The 20,268-nt window shown below is 54.5% G+C and overlaps 1 protein-coding gene across 1 annotated transcript; it reads right to left on the bottom strand.

Annotated features, from left to right (window-relative positions):
* Positions 1–967: 967 nt before the first annotated feature.
* On the bottom strand, positions 968–19,727 carry NEMF (nuclear export mediator factor). Its single transcript, XM_061551423.1, is given in 33 exon segments — positions 968–1,129; positions 1,131–1,175; positions 1,936–2,015; positions 2,629–2,672; positions 3,129–3,235; positions 3,514–3,552; positions 3,676–3,870; positions 4,032–4,109; positions 4,784–5,003; positions 5,207–5,250; positions 5,592–5,667; positions 5,778–6,078; positions 6,685–6,805; positions 7,362–7,420; positions 8,424–8,594; positions 9,320–9,382; positions 9,924–10,027; positions 10,251–10,339; positions 10,509–10,572; positions 11,022–11,189; positions 11,989–12,197; positions 12,457–12,534; positions 13,408–13,470; positions 14,891–14,966; positions 15,554–15,624; positions 16,111–16,184; positions 16,371–16,460; positions 16,898–16,965; positions 17,187–17,338; positions 17,851–17,976; positions 18,202–18,304; positions 19,036–19,104; positions 19,595–19,727. Coding segments are annotated over 33 exon segments (3,339 nt in total). The 5' UTR covers positions 19,654–19,727; the 3' UTR covers positions 968–1,096.
* Between the last annotated feature and the right edge of the window lie 541 nt (positions 19,728–20,268).

A 20,268-nucleotide genomic window follows, 5' to 3' on the forward strand; every position in this document is an offset into this window, starting at 1 on the left:
CAGCGCAGGTTGGTGAAGGGCAGAGAGGACGGGATGTCACTTGCGACCGATGTCACCCCTGTCTGGGAATCGGAACTCCCGTCACTGGGTTTGAACCGCGGTGCGCAAACAGCTGGACCACCGCTCCACGTTCACATGCCGCCTGGTGACGTGGCCCAGCCATGTCAGGTAGGCAGTTCGATTCCAGCAGGCCGTCCTGGTTACTACTGCGTGCGTACACATGTAAAAATATGCAGTTGGTTTCACAGTGGATGTCAGGCCATTGTGTGCCGGCGTAATGGTCCGTAAAAAATTAAACCGCAAATTACTCAATCCGGGTAACGCACATCAATCAATGCTCCCTACTGGCAGAACCATATCCATCTGTGAAACATAGCACCTTGCTTTCTGACAGCAATGCACTATGAGAGTGGCACGAACGCCAAATGCGCGAATTATAAATCTGCGTTCATCGTAATTGCTTCTCGCACACACGACTCGATGCGCATATCTAGAGTCTAAACAGTCGTATTTAATAGACCAATCGACACATCACGCCAACGGCACGACCGTTGCCGCACCCTCAATTATGATTGGCTGCATCGGTGTTTCTCTCAGAGCATCTTCGTTACAGACTACAGCTCCAGCGACAAAATCCCACGCCATCCGCCAGGTATCGGCCACCCGGCCAACAGGCATCGGAAGAGATTCATTTCTCACTGAATATATTCCAGTTCACAGGTAGACTGGAATGGGTGGCATGTGAACAGTGGTAGTCGGGGCCATAGTAAGGGACAGGGATGTACTGGATGTGCTGTTGGCGGTGCGGAAATATTTTCCAGGTCACTGCCCCGGACAGACCGCCAGGAGGACCATGTATCTTCCAGGTATTGACCGGGTATTGTTTCCACAGTGGAATCATGTCGCTACAATAGAATGTGTATATCCCCAGAGTTCAAACCCCGTGTTTCATATTTTATTTGGTCAAATTTGATCTCACACCAGTAGCAAGGTATTGGCCATTGTGGCCAGGCGTGTGGCGCAGGCCGCGAGCGCAGGCGAGGGTGCGAGGTGCCTGGCCGTCGGCGGTGATGGTGGTGGTGCCCAGGAGCTGGAATCACTTGCGCTTGGTGGCCTGCAGGTTCGGAGCAGGAGACCTTCACCTTGCCTGGAACGTTCCTGGACAAGTCCGTGTCCTACGGGGGGGGGAGGACATAGCCAAACTTCTCGGCACTCTGCTCACCGATCCGTCCTCCCTGTCCCCTCTCTGCTGGGTCTGGAACAATCGTGTCATCGTGGATGTGCGATTTGATTCGGTATTCGATGTTTTTGCCATTGAGTTTGAGATTTAACACCCCGAGTGGTTGCAGGAATGAGCACCCATAGTGGCTGCAGGGTATGTGTCTGTGTGTTAACGCGCTGAGCTACGAAAACGGCGACCCGAGTTTGATTCCCGCTCACGGCCAACACCAGTGACGATTATCTCAACCGATCCTAGGCCTCCCCCCTAGGTTGACTCAGCCTCATATGAGTCCCTGGTGCGGTGTGTAAAAACATCGCCACTGGGCAGACAACGGCGGTTGGGCGTGGTACTGGCCACCCACCTCCTTGTGTGCTCGCTAACAGCACTTGACCCAATAGTCTGAAAGGCTATACAGGAGATCTTTGTCGTGTGTGTACGAGTTTGTGTCCCGCACAGCTTCAGCCAGATCAGGGGCAGTCGACCCAGGAGGAAAACTAGGCTAGGAGCAGGGTTCGTCTGAGCAAGCGGTGGAGGCCATGGTACGTTTGAACGTCGAGGTCACGTCCGGCCTCGTCAAAGTTCAAACGACCCCGGCCGGTGTCTCCGAGCTCAAGTCACTGCCCACCCCCTCTCCCGTGCTGCCCCTGTCGTCGTCAGGATCATTTGCCCTCCTCCCCTGCTGCCCCCGCTCGTTCTCTATCTCTCTGACTCGCCTTGACGCTTTTGAAGAGATCCTTCTCCCGCGCCGTGGTGTCGCGCGCGTGGAGGAAGCTGTGCAGGGCCGTCTTGGCAGCTGCGACGCACAAACGTGGATGTTCGGCCACACGGGAGTGCAGTAAGGAAGCATGCAACGGCACACAGCCAAACAACAGCGCACACCCAAACAACGGCGCACAGCTAAACAACGGCACGCGCCACCACCACTGGCCATACACACCACCACACACTAAAAGTACACACTGCTACAAAGACCGCCGGTGTAGCCTACGCAGACTGTGGGGCAAATGCTGGTTACCGAGCACCTATGAAGGCCGGCACGGCACACGAGAGCGTGGGCGGCCAACACGACGCCCTGCCGGCATTTGTCTCCCCAGTGTCGATGCTTACAAACTGCACTAGGTGCTCATTTAAAGATGAGTTAACCTAAGGGAGTCTCATGACCAGTTTAGATGTGTTACTAATGTTGCCGTGAGTGGGATTCGAATTCAAGTTGCGGAGTTCTTAGAGCCGTTTGCTAACCACTGTGCCATCGCTCCTCACATACACCAAGACCACCGGTATAGCCTCAACAGACTGTTGGGACAAGTGCTGTTCATGACCACGGACACACACACACACAAGCGCGCGCGCACACACACACACAAGCGCGCACACACACACACACAGTGGCAGCCGTTAGGACGCACCTTTGCCTTTCTTCTGGGCACCAGGTGTAAGCTTCACCTTGAACCTGGTGGCAGAGCGTAGTTTTCATGTTCACCACAAGTACGTGTGGTTAATGCAGACTTGATTCCTTAAAAAATGTTTCTGTTTGGTGTTTGAACATCTTAACACCACCTGTTTTGTTGCCAGAAGGGTCCCCCATGTTGTGGTAGTGTAGCGGTTAGCACGCTGCGCTATGAACCTGGTGACCCGAGTTCAATTCCCGCTCACAGCCAACACCAGTGATGATTATCTGAATTGGTCCTGGGCCTCCGCTAGGTCGACTCAGAGTCAAATGAGTACCTGGTGTGGTGCGTAAACATCGCCACTAGGGAGACAAACGCGGCCGGGCGTGGTTGCTGGTCACCCACCCCCTCGTGTGCCATTCCGGCCTTCATAGGCTAACAGCACTTGCCTCAACAATTGTTAAGGCTATAGGGAGGATCTTTGTTTGTGCGTGCATTTCTGTGCGTGCGTGTGGTACTTGTAGTTGGTCATGGCTGTGTAGGGGGCGCAGGTCGGGATTGCAAACAGGAGGAGGTCGTCTGCATCTGGCTGCCCGGTCAAAGAGTCCAGCACAGCCTCCGCGTCCTAGACATCACATCACCGTCACGTCACCCCCGACGTATTTCACATCACCGGTCAATTCATAACCGCATCACTGTCACATCACCACCGCTTGATGACCACATTATGGCAAGTATCCACATGTTATCATCACATCATCGCCAACATCCCTGTCAGCTCACACAACATACCACTCACTCCAATCACACAAAGGCAGGGGCGGCTGCAAGTGGCATCCCACGTGATCAGCTGGAGACAGGGCCTCCCCCCGCCCCCCCTGCTCCCCCCCCCGCCCCACTTACCTCGACTGCGGCCTGCTCCGTTTCTCCGTCGTCCGGGTCCTGCGTGGCGACACGAAGGGTAAAATTTTGAGACGCAACTCCGCAAATCAGAAACACGTGGGGGACCTCCCCCCACCCGGTGCAGAAATCCTGTGGCGAGACCGCGACTCCGCACTCACTCACCTTGTCCTCCGCGTCGCCCCCCTGCTGCTCAGAGGAGACCGTCACGTCTCCCAGCTGATTGGCAGCCTGCTCCACGGGGGTCACCTGACCCTGAGGCTGGATGTTGATTGGGCGTGGCGCGGGCTTATGTTTCACGCGCTCATCCTTCTTCCCCTTGCCTTTTTTGTGTTTGGGTTCCTTTGGTTTCCCCTCCGACTGCCAACACATGAACAGCACGCAGTGTCATGTGATAGGAACACGAGCACGTGACAGGACACGTGGTCACGTGACATGTCGCGTGGTCACGTGACGCGCGTGCGGCTAGGCGACACACACGCGCCTCCATATGTGAGATGAGTAGCAGGGCAAGGCCTCACCCCGAGCAGCTCCATCCTCAGCTTCCGCTCTTCCTCATCCTGGTCCGCGTACTTCTCCCGAATCTTCTTTAACTTGCCCTGCTCGCACCCAACACACGCAAACACAAAGATGAAGATCTCCCAGGTAGCTTTTCGCAGGCTGTTGGGGCTAGTGCTATTTCCGAGCATCTATGAATGCGAGCCTGGCGTACGAAGGAGTGCTGTGGCCAACACTACATCCGGCCGCCTTTATCTCTCCCCAGTGCCCATGTTGACACACTGTACCAGGTACTCATGTAAGGTTAACCTAGAGGGGACCCAGCATGGGGTTCTTATATCACGTGCCACTGATGGTAGCCATGGCTGGGAATTTAACTCAGGCAGGAGAGTTAGAACACAGCATGAGGTAGCAGGAGGTAGCAGGAGGAATCAGGAGGCAGCAGGAGGCAGTAGGGGACAGTAGGAGGCAGCAGGAGAGTTAGAACACAGCAGGAGGTAGCAGGAGGAAGCAGGAGGAAGCAGGAGGCAGCAGGAGGCAGTAGGGGACAGTAGGAGGCAGTAGGGGGAAGCAGTAGGCAGCAGGAGAGTTAGAACACAGCAGGAGGAAACAGGAGGCAGTAGGAGACAGTAGGGGAAAACAGGAGGTAGTATGGGAAAGCAGGAGGCAGCATGAGGTAGTCGAGGGAAGCAGGAGGCAGTAGGGGAAAGCAGGAGGTAGGAGGGGGAAGCAGGAGGCAGCGGGAGAGTGAGAACACATCAGATGAGCCCCTCACCTTCTGGCCACGTTTGTGGGCAGGCTGGGCCACCCCCCCCAGCTTCTCACCCTCTCCGGTCACCCTCTCCGCCTCGGCCTGGGATCCAGCAGCAGCAGGGGGGTCCGCGGGGTCCGAGGGGTCCGCGGGGTCCGAGGGGGGCGTTTCCAAATCCTGCGGGGTTGAGCTGCAGGCGAGCCCTGGCTGAGCCCCTGGCTGCTTCTTCTGCTTCTTAAGGTCCCTGGAGTCACAAGGGGTGGTGGAGGGGTGGAAGGGCAGGGTGGAGGGGTGGGAGGGGGCAGGGTGGGTGGGGTGGCAGTGAGGTCATGCGGCTGCAGTTATAAGGTCAGAAGCGTGGAGCAGGCACTGCTGAGATCCTGGGTTCGAATCCCAGTTTCAGCCTCCCCTGGTTAAACCGGGTTTTCAAGTTAAGTGTGGACTGACCTGCGCTCCTTGGCAGAGAGATGTTTCCGGGATTTGTCATCTCTCTGGAGAGAAACGCGGCATACGGAGAGGGAAAAAAGTGATTGGGGCAAGTTACGGTTCACAGATCAATTCATTATTAGGATCCAGGTTGACAGTTCATCACGATTAAAGTTGCACAGTTACCATGTGTGTGTCTGTGTTCGCTACCCGTGTCCTTTACTGATGTGTGTCAGTGTGTCTCTGTGCGTGTCCGTGCGTGTCCGTGCGTGTCCGTGCGTGTCCGTGCGTGTCCGTGCGTGTCCGTGCGTGTCCGTGCGTGTCCGTGCGTGTCCGTGCGTGTCCGTGCGTGTCCGTGCGTGTCCGTGCGTGTCCGTGCGTGTCCGTGTATCTCCACGTGCGGTACCTGTGCGTCTCCCTGCATCTCCGAGGCTTGTGATGTGCTCGCTGGCACTCCGTCGGGCCCAGCTGCCATGCCGGGCCTGCGGGGGAAACACGGAGACGCACGATAGGCACACACAGTCGCTGGCGCCCAGTGCAAGCAAGTGAGGGGATGGGGGAGGGGAGGGGGAAGGTGGAGTGATGCCCTCACCTGTGCATGTGTAGGTGAGACGGCTGAGCCAGGTGAGACAGGTCGATGTTCGTGTCGGGGAAATCCATCTCCCCGCCACTATCGCCCCCGCCATCGGAGTCCCCGCTGCCTGGCTGCACCCTCACCTCCTCCTCCTCTTGCGAGCCCTCCGATTGGCTGTCTTCCTCTTTGGGGGGTGGGGGGCCACCCTGAGCGGAGGGGGCGGCCGAGACGGCGTCTTCTGATTGGGTGGCAGGGAGGCCTCCTCCCTCCCTGTCTCCCGCCGCCCCCTCCTCCTCCTCCCCATCAGAGGGTACCTCCTCTGTGGGAGAGCGGGTCGTAGGCCTCAGGCTGACAAATGCTCGCACGTGCGTTACCGCGGCAACTAGAGCCGGGTGCCATGGGCTGCGGTCATCCTCAACAATGTCAACGTTAATTTGCTCGACCCCGATGTAGGGCACCCCCAGTGGCAGCTGTCTCTGTGTGGCACAAGGTGACTCAGCACCTGGCCTGTAAGCAGACATAAGTCTGCCAGTCAAGGGTAATGATTGCTATGTGTTATCCCCACCAACTATGGAAAATTAATTCGGCCAATATTTGGACCAGGACGCTGGTAAAGATTGGTCTATTTGGGATGAATGATGAGATGTAGGCAGCACATTTTCACGGTTCATACTCCGCCAGTCGTACTGATATGTATTGGCAGAGCTGGAATTTAGGCGAATTAAGCGCACATCCAAATTGTAAGCATTTTTTTTTTAAGTCCTTGGCAACCAGCCTGAGATCAACAGCTCACTAGAAACGATACCGGTAATCAAACCCAGGATTCTCAGCGTTGCCAGCCCAGCGCTCTGACCTCCTGACCCAGCTGGGCACCACCACTCCACCAGCCTGCGGGGTCAAACAGGGGTCGCACTCTGTGACCTACCCAGGTCGACGGACGCCTCCTCCATGATTCGCCCCGCTTCCCTCGCCTCCGACTCCAGGTCCTCGTCCTGAACTCTGACCTTTCGCTCCCCCTTGTGACGAGCGACACAAGACTCGTCCACCTGATCAACACGAGCGAACACACACACGGGACAGTAAATATATCTATACACACACGCGTATTTAAGGTTGAGCCGACCTAGGCGAGGCACAAAGACACCAGCAGCCCGAGTCACCACGATTGGGCTAAGAACAACTTGTGGGTGCAATTTGTTATTATTTTGATTACTACGCTTGTTTACCCAGGAGAGCCTCACTGAGTCTCAAGACTCTTCTTCAGGTGGACCCTGCTAAGTTTTTTTGCAGTAGGAGGGTCATGTTACTGTGTGTGATCGCTCATCAGTAATTTTCAGGTCATTTTTCAGCACTGGGATGTTTTGTATGTTTTTGTTGTTGTTGTTGCAATGGGAAGATACTGGGGAACCCAGAGAAAACTCATGCAGAACAGGGGGAGGGAGAACATACAAACTCCACCCAGGAAGGCACCCAAGTCAGGAATCGAACCCAGGCCGTTCGTGCTGTGAGGCAAGAGTGTTACCACTGCACCCCCACCCTGCCACCCAAGTAAACGTGGCAACGTTGTTCATGAAAACGTGGCGACGGACTCAAGACACACACCTTGAACAGGAATCCAAACCCCATCATGAGGTAAGAAGGAGGCAGGTAGTTCTTCTTACCTGTGCCAGCAAAGACACGCACGCACACACGCACACACGCACACATACACGCATGCACACACACGCATACACACGCACACATACACGCATGCACACACACGCATACACACGCACGTACGTGCGTTAATACCCATGACCAGGTGCTTTCAGAGCAACACTCTCACCAGATAACGCAGCCGTTGTGTACTGCACGCAATAAACACATGGCACCAATTCTAGATTTGAAATTTTCGTGACTGCACGGATCCATAATCTTTGGTTATTTCGGTAAAGTCACGTAGGTGAAAAAAATAAAATGAAAATAAATAAATAAAATCACACTTTAGCGATTGTTTTGTTGCTGTAATTGTCCCACCTGATGACGGGCGCTTGTGTTGCGCCCGAAACGTCGCGATTTAATTTATTTATTTTTATTTTATTTATTCACCTACGTGACTACCGAAAGAACCAAAGAACATGGCACCCAACCTGTACATCGCCACACCCGCGTGTCACCATATGCATACAGCGTCACACCAGTACGGTACCACGCCTGCATTGTCGTGGCAATTCTACAGAACCAAATATTTGCTTCGGGTTTATTTCGTGTCACCAGGTGACAACTCGAGATGGCAGGACACGAGTCTCATTTGGCAGGAGTGACCTGAGGAGGTTGCAAGAGTGTCACCGCACCTGTACGGCACTACACACGTACAGCTCTAACACCTGCATGGTAAAACACCGGTGTTTCACCGCACCTGCATATCACCGCCAATCCTGGCTCCAGCTGCTCTTGGATTGTGGGGGGCCCATTTGAGCTGTCGAGTGTGGGGGGCACCGTAACATCGGCATACCGCTAAGGAGCATCAACTTGGGTGGGCCACGGGGACATCTGGTGGTGAAGGGCCCAGCCAAGCACGGACCCCATCACACCTGCGTGCCCCCCTAAACCTGCGTGCCCCCCTAAACCTGCGCGTCCCCCCCACACCCACCTGCATCGCGCCGCCCGCTGCGTGGCACTCACCGCGGACCATGAAGCTGCCCGTGGTGAGGTACTCCCCGGAGGGCGCCGTCTTGGTGACCTGGTGGTGGTGCACCCACCAGGCGCTGGTGACGACACGGGCATCCCACGCGGCGCTGTAGCACACGGCCATCGTGCCAGCCTCCGTGAGCGTGCGGGGGGGCACCGCCTCTCCTGGTGGGGGAGGGGGTGGGGGGCATCATCATAATAGGTGCAGCGTGATTATGGAGGGGTCCTCATCATGGTGAACAGAGTTAATGCAGGAGTCCTTGAGAAAGGTTTCTGTTTGGTATTTTAACAACTGAACACCTGTTTTATTGCCAGAAAGGGTAAAACCCATTCTTATATTTTGATGCTGGCAAGGGAGGTCCCATGATGTAGCTGCTCACCCCGAGATCTCAATATCCTGATCGTGACATTGTCTTTGTGCTGGTCGCCTTTTGGCATTCTCTGGTCATACACTGTTTAAGACTAGGCTCTAAAGAAGTTGTCTCTGGTGTGGACCAATCAGTTTCAAAGACTATGCGTATAGTATCCTATGGTTCTTTCAGTAAAATCACATAGATAGAAAAAATAATAACAATTAAATAATAAAAATAAAGTCAATACATAATCATTTAAACATCATCCTGATGACGATTGCTTGTGTTGAGATCGAAACGTCGTGATATTTGTATTATTTTTTATTCACTTTATTTTCATTTTTATTATTTTATTGTTATTATTCCTTGCAAAAGGTTTATGTTTGGTGTTTTAACATCTTAACACCTGTTTTATTGCCAGAAAGGGTAAAACCTCTAGTTTAGTGGTTGGAACGTGTTTTGTGGTTCCAGTGGGACGTAACCCGTGCCAGGCTAGGTGCAGGGATCCCTGTGAGTAGCTCGGAGTGGCGGTCTCACCCGTGGGGTTTTTGATGACGCAGCTCGTGGCTCCGTGCAGATCAGCGTGAACGTAAAGATCTCCTGTCAACGGCAGCAAACACACACACGTACACAATATACACAAGATACACGATACTAGCATGCACACATAGAATACACACACACACTTACCAATTTACACAATACAAATATACACGCAAATAAATAAACATAAACACACAAACACGTAAATACACACACATCACTATGTCAATGACAGTGCACACATACATACACCAGTACACACACAGACGTACAACAAAGACTAAGATCCCCCACAGCCTACACAGGCTGTTGGGGCGAGTGCTGTTAGCGAGCACCTATGAAAGCCGGCAAGGCATATGAGGGGATGGTGTGGCCAGCACCACTCTTGGCCGAGTCACACCAAGTACTCATTTAAGGCTGAGTCGACTTTATGGAAGGCCAGAACCAGTTCAAATATTCACCACTGCAATTGGTCGTGAGCTGTAATCGAACTTGGGTCGCTGGGTTTGGAGTGCAATGGGCTAACCACTGTGCCGCCGCTGCCCACACCACCCCAAGATACACTCGCACCCTCTCACACACACACAGGTGAGCTCACCTGCTCGCAGGTAGCGCTTGACGATCATCTCGTTCTGCTGCTGGTCGCGGCCAGCGATCACCAGGAAGTTCTCCGAGCTGATGAACCAGAGGAACTTCTCGAACCTGCTCGCACGCACGCGGCACGGCGCCACCCATCACTACCGCGCCGAGGGGGTCACAGCAAAGCCCAGCGTCACGCAGTGGAGTCGTCGCCTCATCGACACGGAGGTCAGGAACACTCGGCATTGAGGAGAGCGGCTAACTTCCGCTTGGCTCTGAGATTGCGGGTCAAGTGGCGTGTTGGGTTGGGGTCAGGGTTGAAGGGGTCAGGGTTGAGGGGTCATACCAGTAGACCTTGCGCGCCTTCTGGATGGAGCTCACGACTTGCACCTCCTTGAGAGTCTGTCGCGTCTTCTTCTCGGCAGACTTGAATGCCTGTGGCACACCTCGTCGACAAGCCACCTCGTCAGTCTCATGTCTTGATAACACGCCACTTCGTCGGTGTCACACCTGGCAACAAGGCAGCTGCTGATACGCTCAGCACATGAACATGTGGCACACACATCTAACATGTGACACACGCACCTGACACGCACATTTCTACCTTTTCTGATGCCTCAATGGTTTTCTGCTCCTTCTTGGCGGCGTGTCTCTTGTGATCGTAATACCTACACAAGGCACCGCACACACACTTAGCACCACGCCACACACTTAGCGCCACACGCACACACACAGCACCACGCCACACACTTAGCACCACACACACACTTAGCGCCACACACACACACACAGCACCACGCCACACACTTAGCACCACACACACACAGCGCCATACCATACACTTAGCGCCACACGCACACGCAGCACCACACCACACACCTAGTGCCACACGCACAATTAGTACCATACACACACACACACAGCGCCATGCCATACACTTAGCACCACATGCACACGCAGCACAATGCCACACACGCAGCACCACACGCACAATTAGCACCACACAAACTTGCAGACAGAGGGAGTGAGAGTAGGAGGGGCAGGGCAGGGTGACTAAGAAGGAGAGCAGCAAGAGGGAGTCGGGAAGGGGAGCAGAGAGGGGAAATGGGAGGAGCACCTCTTGGAGTTAGCGTAGGCGGACAGGCTCAGGTCGATGTCGATGAGCGCCGGGCGCCCCTGTTGTGGCTTCTGCCGCTTGTGCTGCTGCTTTGTCGCTTTTACGGCCTCTCCATCGCCGGCCTCACCGTCCGAGCCGTCCTCACCACCAGCCCCAGTGTACGGGTTACTGTATCACCGCCAATGCACCAGTAACATCACCATCCATTCACCGTTAACACCATCACAGCCAATAATAGATCTATTATATACGACAATAACACCATCACCACCGTATCAATGTGCGCACCAGACCACCAGACCTGGGGTCAATTATAATCAAATTACAGAAGCATTGTTGGCTGAAATTAAGATAAGATTGTGATTGTAACTAATGAGTTATAAATCACACAGTTAATTGCAATTGCCCCCAGGTCTGCTACACTCAGTGTTTGTGTTCTGTTTAACAAGTAGGCTTTCGTGACCAATATTATTAATAATCAAGGCTTTTGGGTTAGATTGCGTAAGTATGTGTCGTAACCCTCCACCACCCGACACAGCCAACCATTAAGGGATTTGTCACGTAAACAACGCGCCAATTAGTCACTACTTCAGCCCACCGGTGTGTTGGAGAGTAAATCAACAACATTTACAATTTAAGTTCGACGTTTCGCTGGTAATTACATCATCCAGCATCATCGGGCGATTTGCCAGAACTATTCTGGATTTACTCTCTAACACACCGGTGGGCTGAAGTAGTAACTAATTGGCGCGTTGTTTACGTGACAAATCCCTTAATGGTTGGCTGTGTCGGGTGGTGGAGGGTTACGACACATTTATACTCACGCGATCTACCCCAAAAACCTTCATCGTGAATTTGTGTTCTGTGTTCACCGCTTGTAGCGCGCGTGTTGTGTGCTCGTTGTGTCGCCGTGTGCAGCACGCGCGCCGCATCCGCACGCTGCGCGCGTTGCCGCGTGCCGCCCCACCTGAGCGCCATGGTGATGTGGTTGGTGTTGAGCTTCAGGGCCTTGATGGCGCAGGCCACGGGGTCGCCCTGCTCGCTGGCCTCGCGCACCAGCGCGCCGATCTCGGCCCAGTCCAGCTGGTTGGCCAGGGCACTGCGCACCACCGTGATGGCGCGCTCCACCACCAGCAGGTTCACCTCGATCAGCTCCGCCTTGCGCCGGTCCTCCTCCTGCACTCGCACGCACGCACGTACGCACGGGTATGTAGAGGCACGCACGGGTATGTAGAGACACGGGTATGTGGAGGTACGCGTTGGTGCCGGCGTTTCACACGCGGTGGGTGGGGGGGGCGGGTGGCCATCCTACTCCGTGACGTCACGTAAAGACTGTGGGCGATGCAAACGCTGTAGCCGAATGGCAATAGGGGGGGCCCCATCTGTGCCCCCCGCGCCCCCCTATGGCGATGTTAGTGTCCCGGCGAGAGCTCACCTGCGCCTGCTGCAGGGCGTCCAGCCGCCTCGTGTGGTCCTTGCGCACGTTATCCAGCTTCTTGAGTGCCTGCTTCTCCTGTGAGACAAATGGGACAGCTTGCACACACGCTTCACACACACACGCTCTACACACACACTCACGCTACACACACACGCTACACACACACATGCTACACACACGCTCCACACACGCTCCACACACACACACGCTCAACACACACACTACACACGCTTCACACACACACGCTTCACACACACACGCTTCACACACACACACGCTTCACACACACACACGCTTCACACACACACACGCTTCACACACACACACGCTTCACACACACACGCTTCACAAACGCGCGCACAACACACAAACACTCTACACACGCTCTATACACACACACACGCTACACACACACACTCCAATATCACCACCTGCCATTTCGCCACTAAGTGACAGTGACATTACCACAGCACTTGTGCCAGGATCGGTGCACTTTGAGGCCAAGTGAAGTGTCGAAGGCTCGCTGACAGGTCACGGGACAGACCCAGGTGTCATGGGTTGACTCGGATAAATGGCAGAGATACACCAGCTGTGCCCTCTACTGTGCCAACTGTGCCGTACTCTCCACACGCACTCATCTTCACACACACACACACATACACTCCACACACACACAATCCACACATGCCCATCTCAACACATACACATGCTCTAAACACACACAGACATCTATATACACACGTACACACAGACAATACTCTCAACACACACACACGCACTCATCTTAACACACACATACAGACACTCCACACACACACAATCCACACATGCCCATCTCAACACATACACATGCTCTACATACACACACACAGACATCTATATACACACGTACACACAGAGTATACACTCAACACACACACACACACAAGCACGCATGCACGCCCAGACCTGATGCAGTGCCTTGATGTCGATCTTCTGGCCTTCCATCTTGGAGAAATACTCATCCACGGCCTGAAACACATACACACACAAACAAAATTCACGACGACGGGACCTCGTTTTGAGTCACACACAATAAACATAAAGGGAATGTATAGAGTATAAAGGTAACCGCAATGAAGGTAAAATAATCGTTACGTATTTTCCCAGGAAAGCCATACAGAGTCCAAAATCTATTTTTCATGAGGTACCTGCATTGGAAAGTTTGATCAATAACATATAAACTCCATAGATAAAGGCATCCGAGTAGAGAATCGAACCCAGGTCCTTCTTTCTGTGAGACACAAGTGTAACCGCTGTGCCGCCCTGGTGAAGTGGCGGTTATGAGAGAGGAGCGCACGGGGAGGGAGAGGGCTTCTGTCTGTTTTTACATCAGACACTGGCACAGAGAGAAACGGTCATAGGGAGAGAACAGGGAGGAGATCTTGAGTCTTGACTTGAATGGGGAGGTGAATTGACAGTGCAGCAACGGATAAACGAGTGACGTCCTGTTTAAGACATTTTACTGGAGCTTTGGATGCAAGGCGTAGGGGGGTCATGGAGGAGAGTAGAGTGAGACGAATGGGGAAAGGAAGGAGAGTGCGCGGAGGGGAATAGAGTGCAATGAGAGCGGAGAGGTAGGAGAGTGCATGGGAAGGAGTAGAGTGAGATAAGAGTGGTATACAGAGCTGAGTCCATGGAGGATCTTAGCAGTTGACATAATTTGATTGGGAGCCAGAGGGGGATTGGAGTGTGGGTGCGCCATGGTCTCGTGGACGGATACTGATGAGGGAGTCTGGCATCGGTATCTTTGATAATAGGATTTTGGAATTGAGGGGTTTGTAGAGGCTCTGAAGGAGAGAATTATAAAAGTCAATAGAGAGACCGGGTTGTGTTGCGGCCGGGTTGTGTTGGGGCCGTGTTGGGGCCGTGTTGGGGCCGTGGTGGGGCAATGGTGGGGTAATGGTGGGGCAATGGTGGGGTCATGGTGGGGTCATGGTGGGGTCATGGTGGGGCCATGGTGGGGTCATGGTGGGGTCATGGTGGGGTCATGGTGGGGTCATGGTGGGGCAATGGTGGGGTCATGGTGGGGCAATGGTGGGGCAATGGTGGGGTCATGGTGGGGACATGGTGGGGCAATGATGGGGTCATGGTGGGACCGTGGTGGGGCTGTGGTGGGGTCATGGTGGGGTCATGGTGGGGTCATGGTGGGGTCATGGTGCGGCAATAGTGGGGCAATGGTGGGGCAATGGTGGGGCAATGGTGGGGCAATGGTGGGGTCATAGTGGGACCGTGGAGGGGCTGTGGTGGGGTCATGGTGGGGTCATGGTGGGGCCGTGGTGGGGCTGTGGTGGGGTCATGGTGGGGCCGTGGTGGGGCTGTGGTGGGGTCATGGTGGGGTCATGGTGGGGTCATGGTGGGGTCATGGTGGGGCCGTGGTCTGTGTGCGCACCTTATCAAAGCTGTCCATCTCCAGGTAGGGCCCGCGTGAGTGCTGCGCAAACAGGAATGGGTGGAACTCCTCATACCTGTAAACATGAGCACACACACAAGGCACATGCACTCACACACATGCACAGAGATTCTACGTTGTGGCCTCAACGGACTGTTGGGGCAAGTACTGTTAGCGAGGACCTATGGCCAACAGCACGCCCAGCCACCTTTGTCTCCCAATAAATGATGTTAACACACCACATCATGTACCAGTTTAAAGATGAGTCGACCAAGGGGAGACCCAGGATAAATGCATACGGACACATGTGCATGCACACATGCACACATAGAGACAAGTGCACACACACATATCCCCATTTCAATATACGCAAAGAGAAGCCAAGGAAAGCTCTCACTCTCAGAATCTCCAACTTCCTTCCCACTCTCTCACTTTTTCACGCTCCCCCACTAAGTCTCCACCACTCTCCCACTCACGTCTCCGGTCTCTGACTCATTCTCCACCACGATCAACCACTCACTCTCCCAGTCACCCACCCACTATCCCACACTCTACTCTACAATGCTCTTGCATATCCCTCCGCACACACTCCCCCGCACTCTCCCATATTCTCCCGTGCTCTCCACCACTCTGCCCCACGCTCCCCCGCCCGCTCCCACGCACGTGAGCAGCTCCTCGGGCTGCTGCGTTGCGTCGACGCTCGGCTTCTTCTCTCGCTTCTGGATGATGTAGCCCTGGGAGGAGATGGAAAGCGGCGATCAGCTCGCTAACGACGAGAACCGTGCTAATGACGCTAACGCAGCTAACCATGCTAATGACGATAACAATAATAACCTCGAATGACAACAATGCCATTGACTGGAAAGGGACGATCGACGCTAATGAATTGAATGTCAGTAACGTTGCTGATGACGAGAGCGGCGCTAAGGGCACTAACGACAGAAATGGTGCAGAAACGCAAAGAAGGCTAATGAATTCTAACTCGAACCCCAAACGTTCAGGTCGCTTAACTCCGCCACACGATACTGACACACGTGACGGTAGAAACACTTCGAAATAATTTCCCCCCCCCGAAATGTTTTATCAGCAAGCGCCACTCATGGGCGTCAGCAAGTGGCATCCTGCACAGCAGGGGATGAGCGTCACGAGCGAGGGCACCGCATGAACGACTACGTGGGGACGAGCTGTGTGGAGTCACCCCCTTCAACCACGCACCGCACCTTTCCCTGAAAGTCGCTGGCTCTCTCCATGAACTCCTCCGACAGGGCGATGGCCTGCAGGACCTTGGGCAGATCTGTGTGTGTGTAGTGACACACAGGCACACAGACACGAACACACATGCATGAGCTCGCATAAGAAGCACGTGAGATGGGGAGATGTGAGGGATGGGAGGGGGGATGTGAGATGGGGAGGAGATGTGAGAGATGTGACGGATGGGAGAGGAGGAGAAGGGGATGTGAGGAGGGAGAGGGGACCTCACCTCGTGTGAGATCGAACCCTTGGCCCAACTTGGCCCCCTCGGGGAGGCCGGCCTGCAGGAGGCAGTGCTCAATGACCGCAGGACCAGGCGCTGTCAACAGCACACGCACAGACGCACACGCGCACACAAATATAAAGACAACGATCCCCCCTCTAGCCTTAATCGGCCAACACAGCACATGCCCGGCTGAATTTGTCTCCCCGGTGCTGATATTCACACACCGCACCGGTTACTCATTTAAGGCCGAGTCGACCTAGGGAAGGCCCAGGACTTGTTCAGATATTCACCACAAACACATAAACACATACATGTTGTATAAACATGTGCACTCAGATTGGTAATGCACATTAGGGATTGCAGATGAAATAATGGAGATAAACAGGTGCTGTCACGGGCTGTACATGTATTTGGTTGTGTTTGTGTTGCGACCTGATAAACTAATGTGGACGAGGCACCCTGCTGCATTCAGACACATCCTCAAAACCCAGCATCACACGTACGAGCACGACCGGTGGCCGCAGACTTACTCATGTGGGGGTTCAACACCCGCTTCAGTTGGTCGCCCTTCGATGCCGCTTCGAGGATCTCCGTCAGCCTGAAAATAAAACAACCATCATTACAACAACACAAACACAACAACAATAACCATGACGTAAGTTGCTCAATCCTTGAGAAGTGCTCCACAGCCTAACGGGTACTCTATCAAAAACAAATGATTATAATATTGTGCATGTGACCACCGGCATGAGTATACACACGGGTGGGCACGCACATGCGCACACAGTGCCCACATACCCCACGCACGCTGGGACTCACCGCTCCACGGAGAGCGGTGCTTGCACCGCGAGTGCGGCGGCGTCGCGAGGGTAGCGCTCGCGCACGGCCAGCTTCACGTCCATCGACTCGTCCGTGCGGAACCGCAGCAGGTTCAGGATGGTGAACTCGTGGTCCGTCAGCACAACATTGCCCTGGGAGCCACAACAGCAGCAACAACAGTAGCAACAACAAAAAGCCGAGCATCAGCAGTAGCAATACCATAAGCGATAGAACATCTAAAAATTATAGATTCCGGCAGTGACAAAAGGCTTGAGAAGCACATTCGGAGAGCACATGGAGGGCACACAAAGACACAAAGTGACAGTGACACACAGAAGCACATAGTGACACGTGGTGATAGCGACACATAGTGACACATGACACACCGTGAAACTGTGACACATCAAGGTACATTAGCACAAGGACCTATACAGTGACACACGGTGATACACGACGGCACACAGCGATACACAAATACATATTGAGACACAGTGACGACACACGGAGTACACAGCGTGACACACAGAGGTACGCAGTGACACACAGTGACAGAAATAGTTTCACACACAGGGACACAGTGACACACAGACATACGTAGAGGCACACGGAGGGACACAGAGACACACAGAGGAGGTGGGCGAATGGGTGGGTGCTGGCCCCTCACCCGGTCGTAGAGCTCCACGATGAGGTGGTACGCCGCCTCGTTGGAGCCGAACTGGAGGTCGACGACGCGATCTGTGCCCAGCTGCTCTACGCTCACGAGGCGCCGCGACTTGAGATGTTTACGGCACTGAGCACAGCACACATCACGCCACACTGGACATGTAAATAAACATGGTACGCGCAACAAATACCGCACCAAACACACGCAACACACCACACGCAATACAAAGCACCCCACGCACAGCACATCAAACGCCACACCGCAACAGACTACCACGCACCACACATAAACACGACACACCGCACACAGAAGGAGAGGAGGGAGACGGGGCAGTGGGGCCCCCATGAGCACCTTCATGGAGAAGCCGGAGGGCATGTTGTTCTTGGGCCACTCAAACTCGGTGGTGTGAAGCCGCGTGCCAGACTCGATGAGAAGCACAGCCTTGGCGTCAGGCCTGTACACACGTGGTCACAACACCGCAGGGTCACACCGCCAGAGAGTCACGACGCTACTACACAACCACAACACCACCGAATCACGACACTACCCAACCACAATACCACACAGCCACAATAACCACAGAATCACACCACACAACCCCAACACCAAACAACCACAACACCGCTCAGCCAAAGCACCGCACAACCACAATAACTACAGAATCACAACACTACCCAGCCACAACCACAATACTAGTCACCTGAGGTGTGGACTCGAGTCATGTGACTTGGACTCGAGTCAGACTCGAGTCATGAATTTGATGACTTCAGACTCGACTTGGACTTGCATAACAATGACTTTGTCCCACCTCTGAGGTGTGGACTCGAGTCATGTGACTTGGACTCGAGTCAGACTCGAGTCATGAATTTGATGACTTCAGACTCGACTTGGACTTGCATAACAATGACTTTGTCCCACCTCTGCTAGTCACAACACTACCCAGCCACAACACCTCAGAATCACAACGCCACACAACCACGGGATGCTACAGAATCACAACACCACACAGCCACAACACTACCCAGCCACAACACCACAGAATCAAAACACCACACAGCCACAATAATTAGATAATCACAACACTACCCAGGTACAACACTACCCAGGCACAACACTACTCAGGCACAACACCACACAGGCACAACACTACAACGCCACACAACCACAGCACCCCGGGTCGCGTACCGTTGCAGTCGGACCAAGTATGTCCGAGTGTCCACATCGTAGACGTTGTTCACGCGCATCCCCAGCAGGCTGCAAGACACAGGACACAGCAAGAGGACACTTAGACACTGACACACACCGACACCGAGACGATGATACACCGAGACAGAGTAATATTAGAGACAGAGGAAGACATAGAGACACTGAGACACAGAGACACTGAAACACTCACTCAGACACCGAGACACAGAGACCGACTAAATGAGACGGAGACACATACGCATACAATGAGACGCTCAGATATTTAAAACAGACACAGCGACACCGTGACAGAGACACTGAAACATACATAGAGACATGGAGACGCGGAGATACGGAGACGCGGAGGGACGCGGAGGGACACGGAGACCGCGCCACAGGGCCCAGACCATCGGCCTAGGCTCTCGGCCGACAGAGGCCGCGCCGGGACGGCAGGGAATCTAGGCAACGCAGGGCGGAGCCGTTCTCAGTCCCAGAGATCCCTCACAGGGGGTCCCCTCGCACGGGGACCCCTCTCGTACCCCTCTCGGGAGCCCCTCACCTGCGCCGCAGCTCGCTCACCACGGCCCGCACGTCCACGGTGCTGAACCTCGTCTTCATCTTGCGTGACGGACCCGGAGCCGGGGTCTAACCTAGGCCTCACACACGTGAAGGGGTCAGAGGGCGAGGGGGCGGCTCTACCAGGGCCCCTCCCACCGGGATCCTCCCACAGAGATCCAGATCCTCCCATCGGGGTCAAGTTCCTCCCATCGGGGTCCTCCCAAAGGGGTCCAGACCCTCCAACCGGGGTCCTCCCAAAGGGGTCCAGATCCACCCATCGGGGTCCTCCCATTGAGTCGAGACCCTCCCACGGGGTCCAGATCCTCCAAAAGGGGTCCTCCCAAAGGGGTCCAGACCTTCCAACCGTGGTCCCAAAGGGGTCCAGATACACCCACCGGGGTCCTCCCATGGAGTTGAGACCCTCCCACGGGGTCCAGATCCTCCCAGAGGGGTCCTCCCACTGGGATCCAGATCCTCCAACCGGGGTCCTCCCATGGAGTTGAGACCCTCCCACGGGGTCCAGATACTTTCACCGGGGTCTTCCCAAAGGGGTCCTCCTATCGGGGTCCAGATCCTCCCAAAGGGGTCCTCCCATCGGGGTCCAGACCTTCCAACCGGGGTCCTCCCACAGGGATCCAGGCCCTCCAAGCGGGGTCCCAAAGGGGTCCATATCCT

The sequence above is a fragment of the Lethenteron reissneri genome, chromosome 14 (genome assembly GCF_015708825.2).
Source record: "Lethenteron reissneri isolate LAM-NWPU_2019-01 chromosome 14, ASM1570882v1, whole genome shotgun sequence".
In the NCBI taxonomy this organism is placed as follows: domain Eukaryota; kingdom Metazoa; phylum Chordata; class Hyperoartia; order Petromyzontiformes; family Petromyzontidae; genus Lethenteron; species Lethenteron reissneri.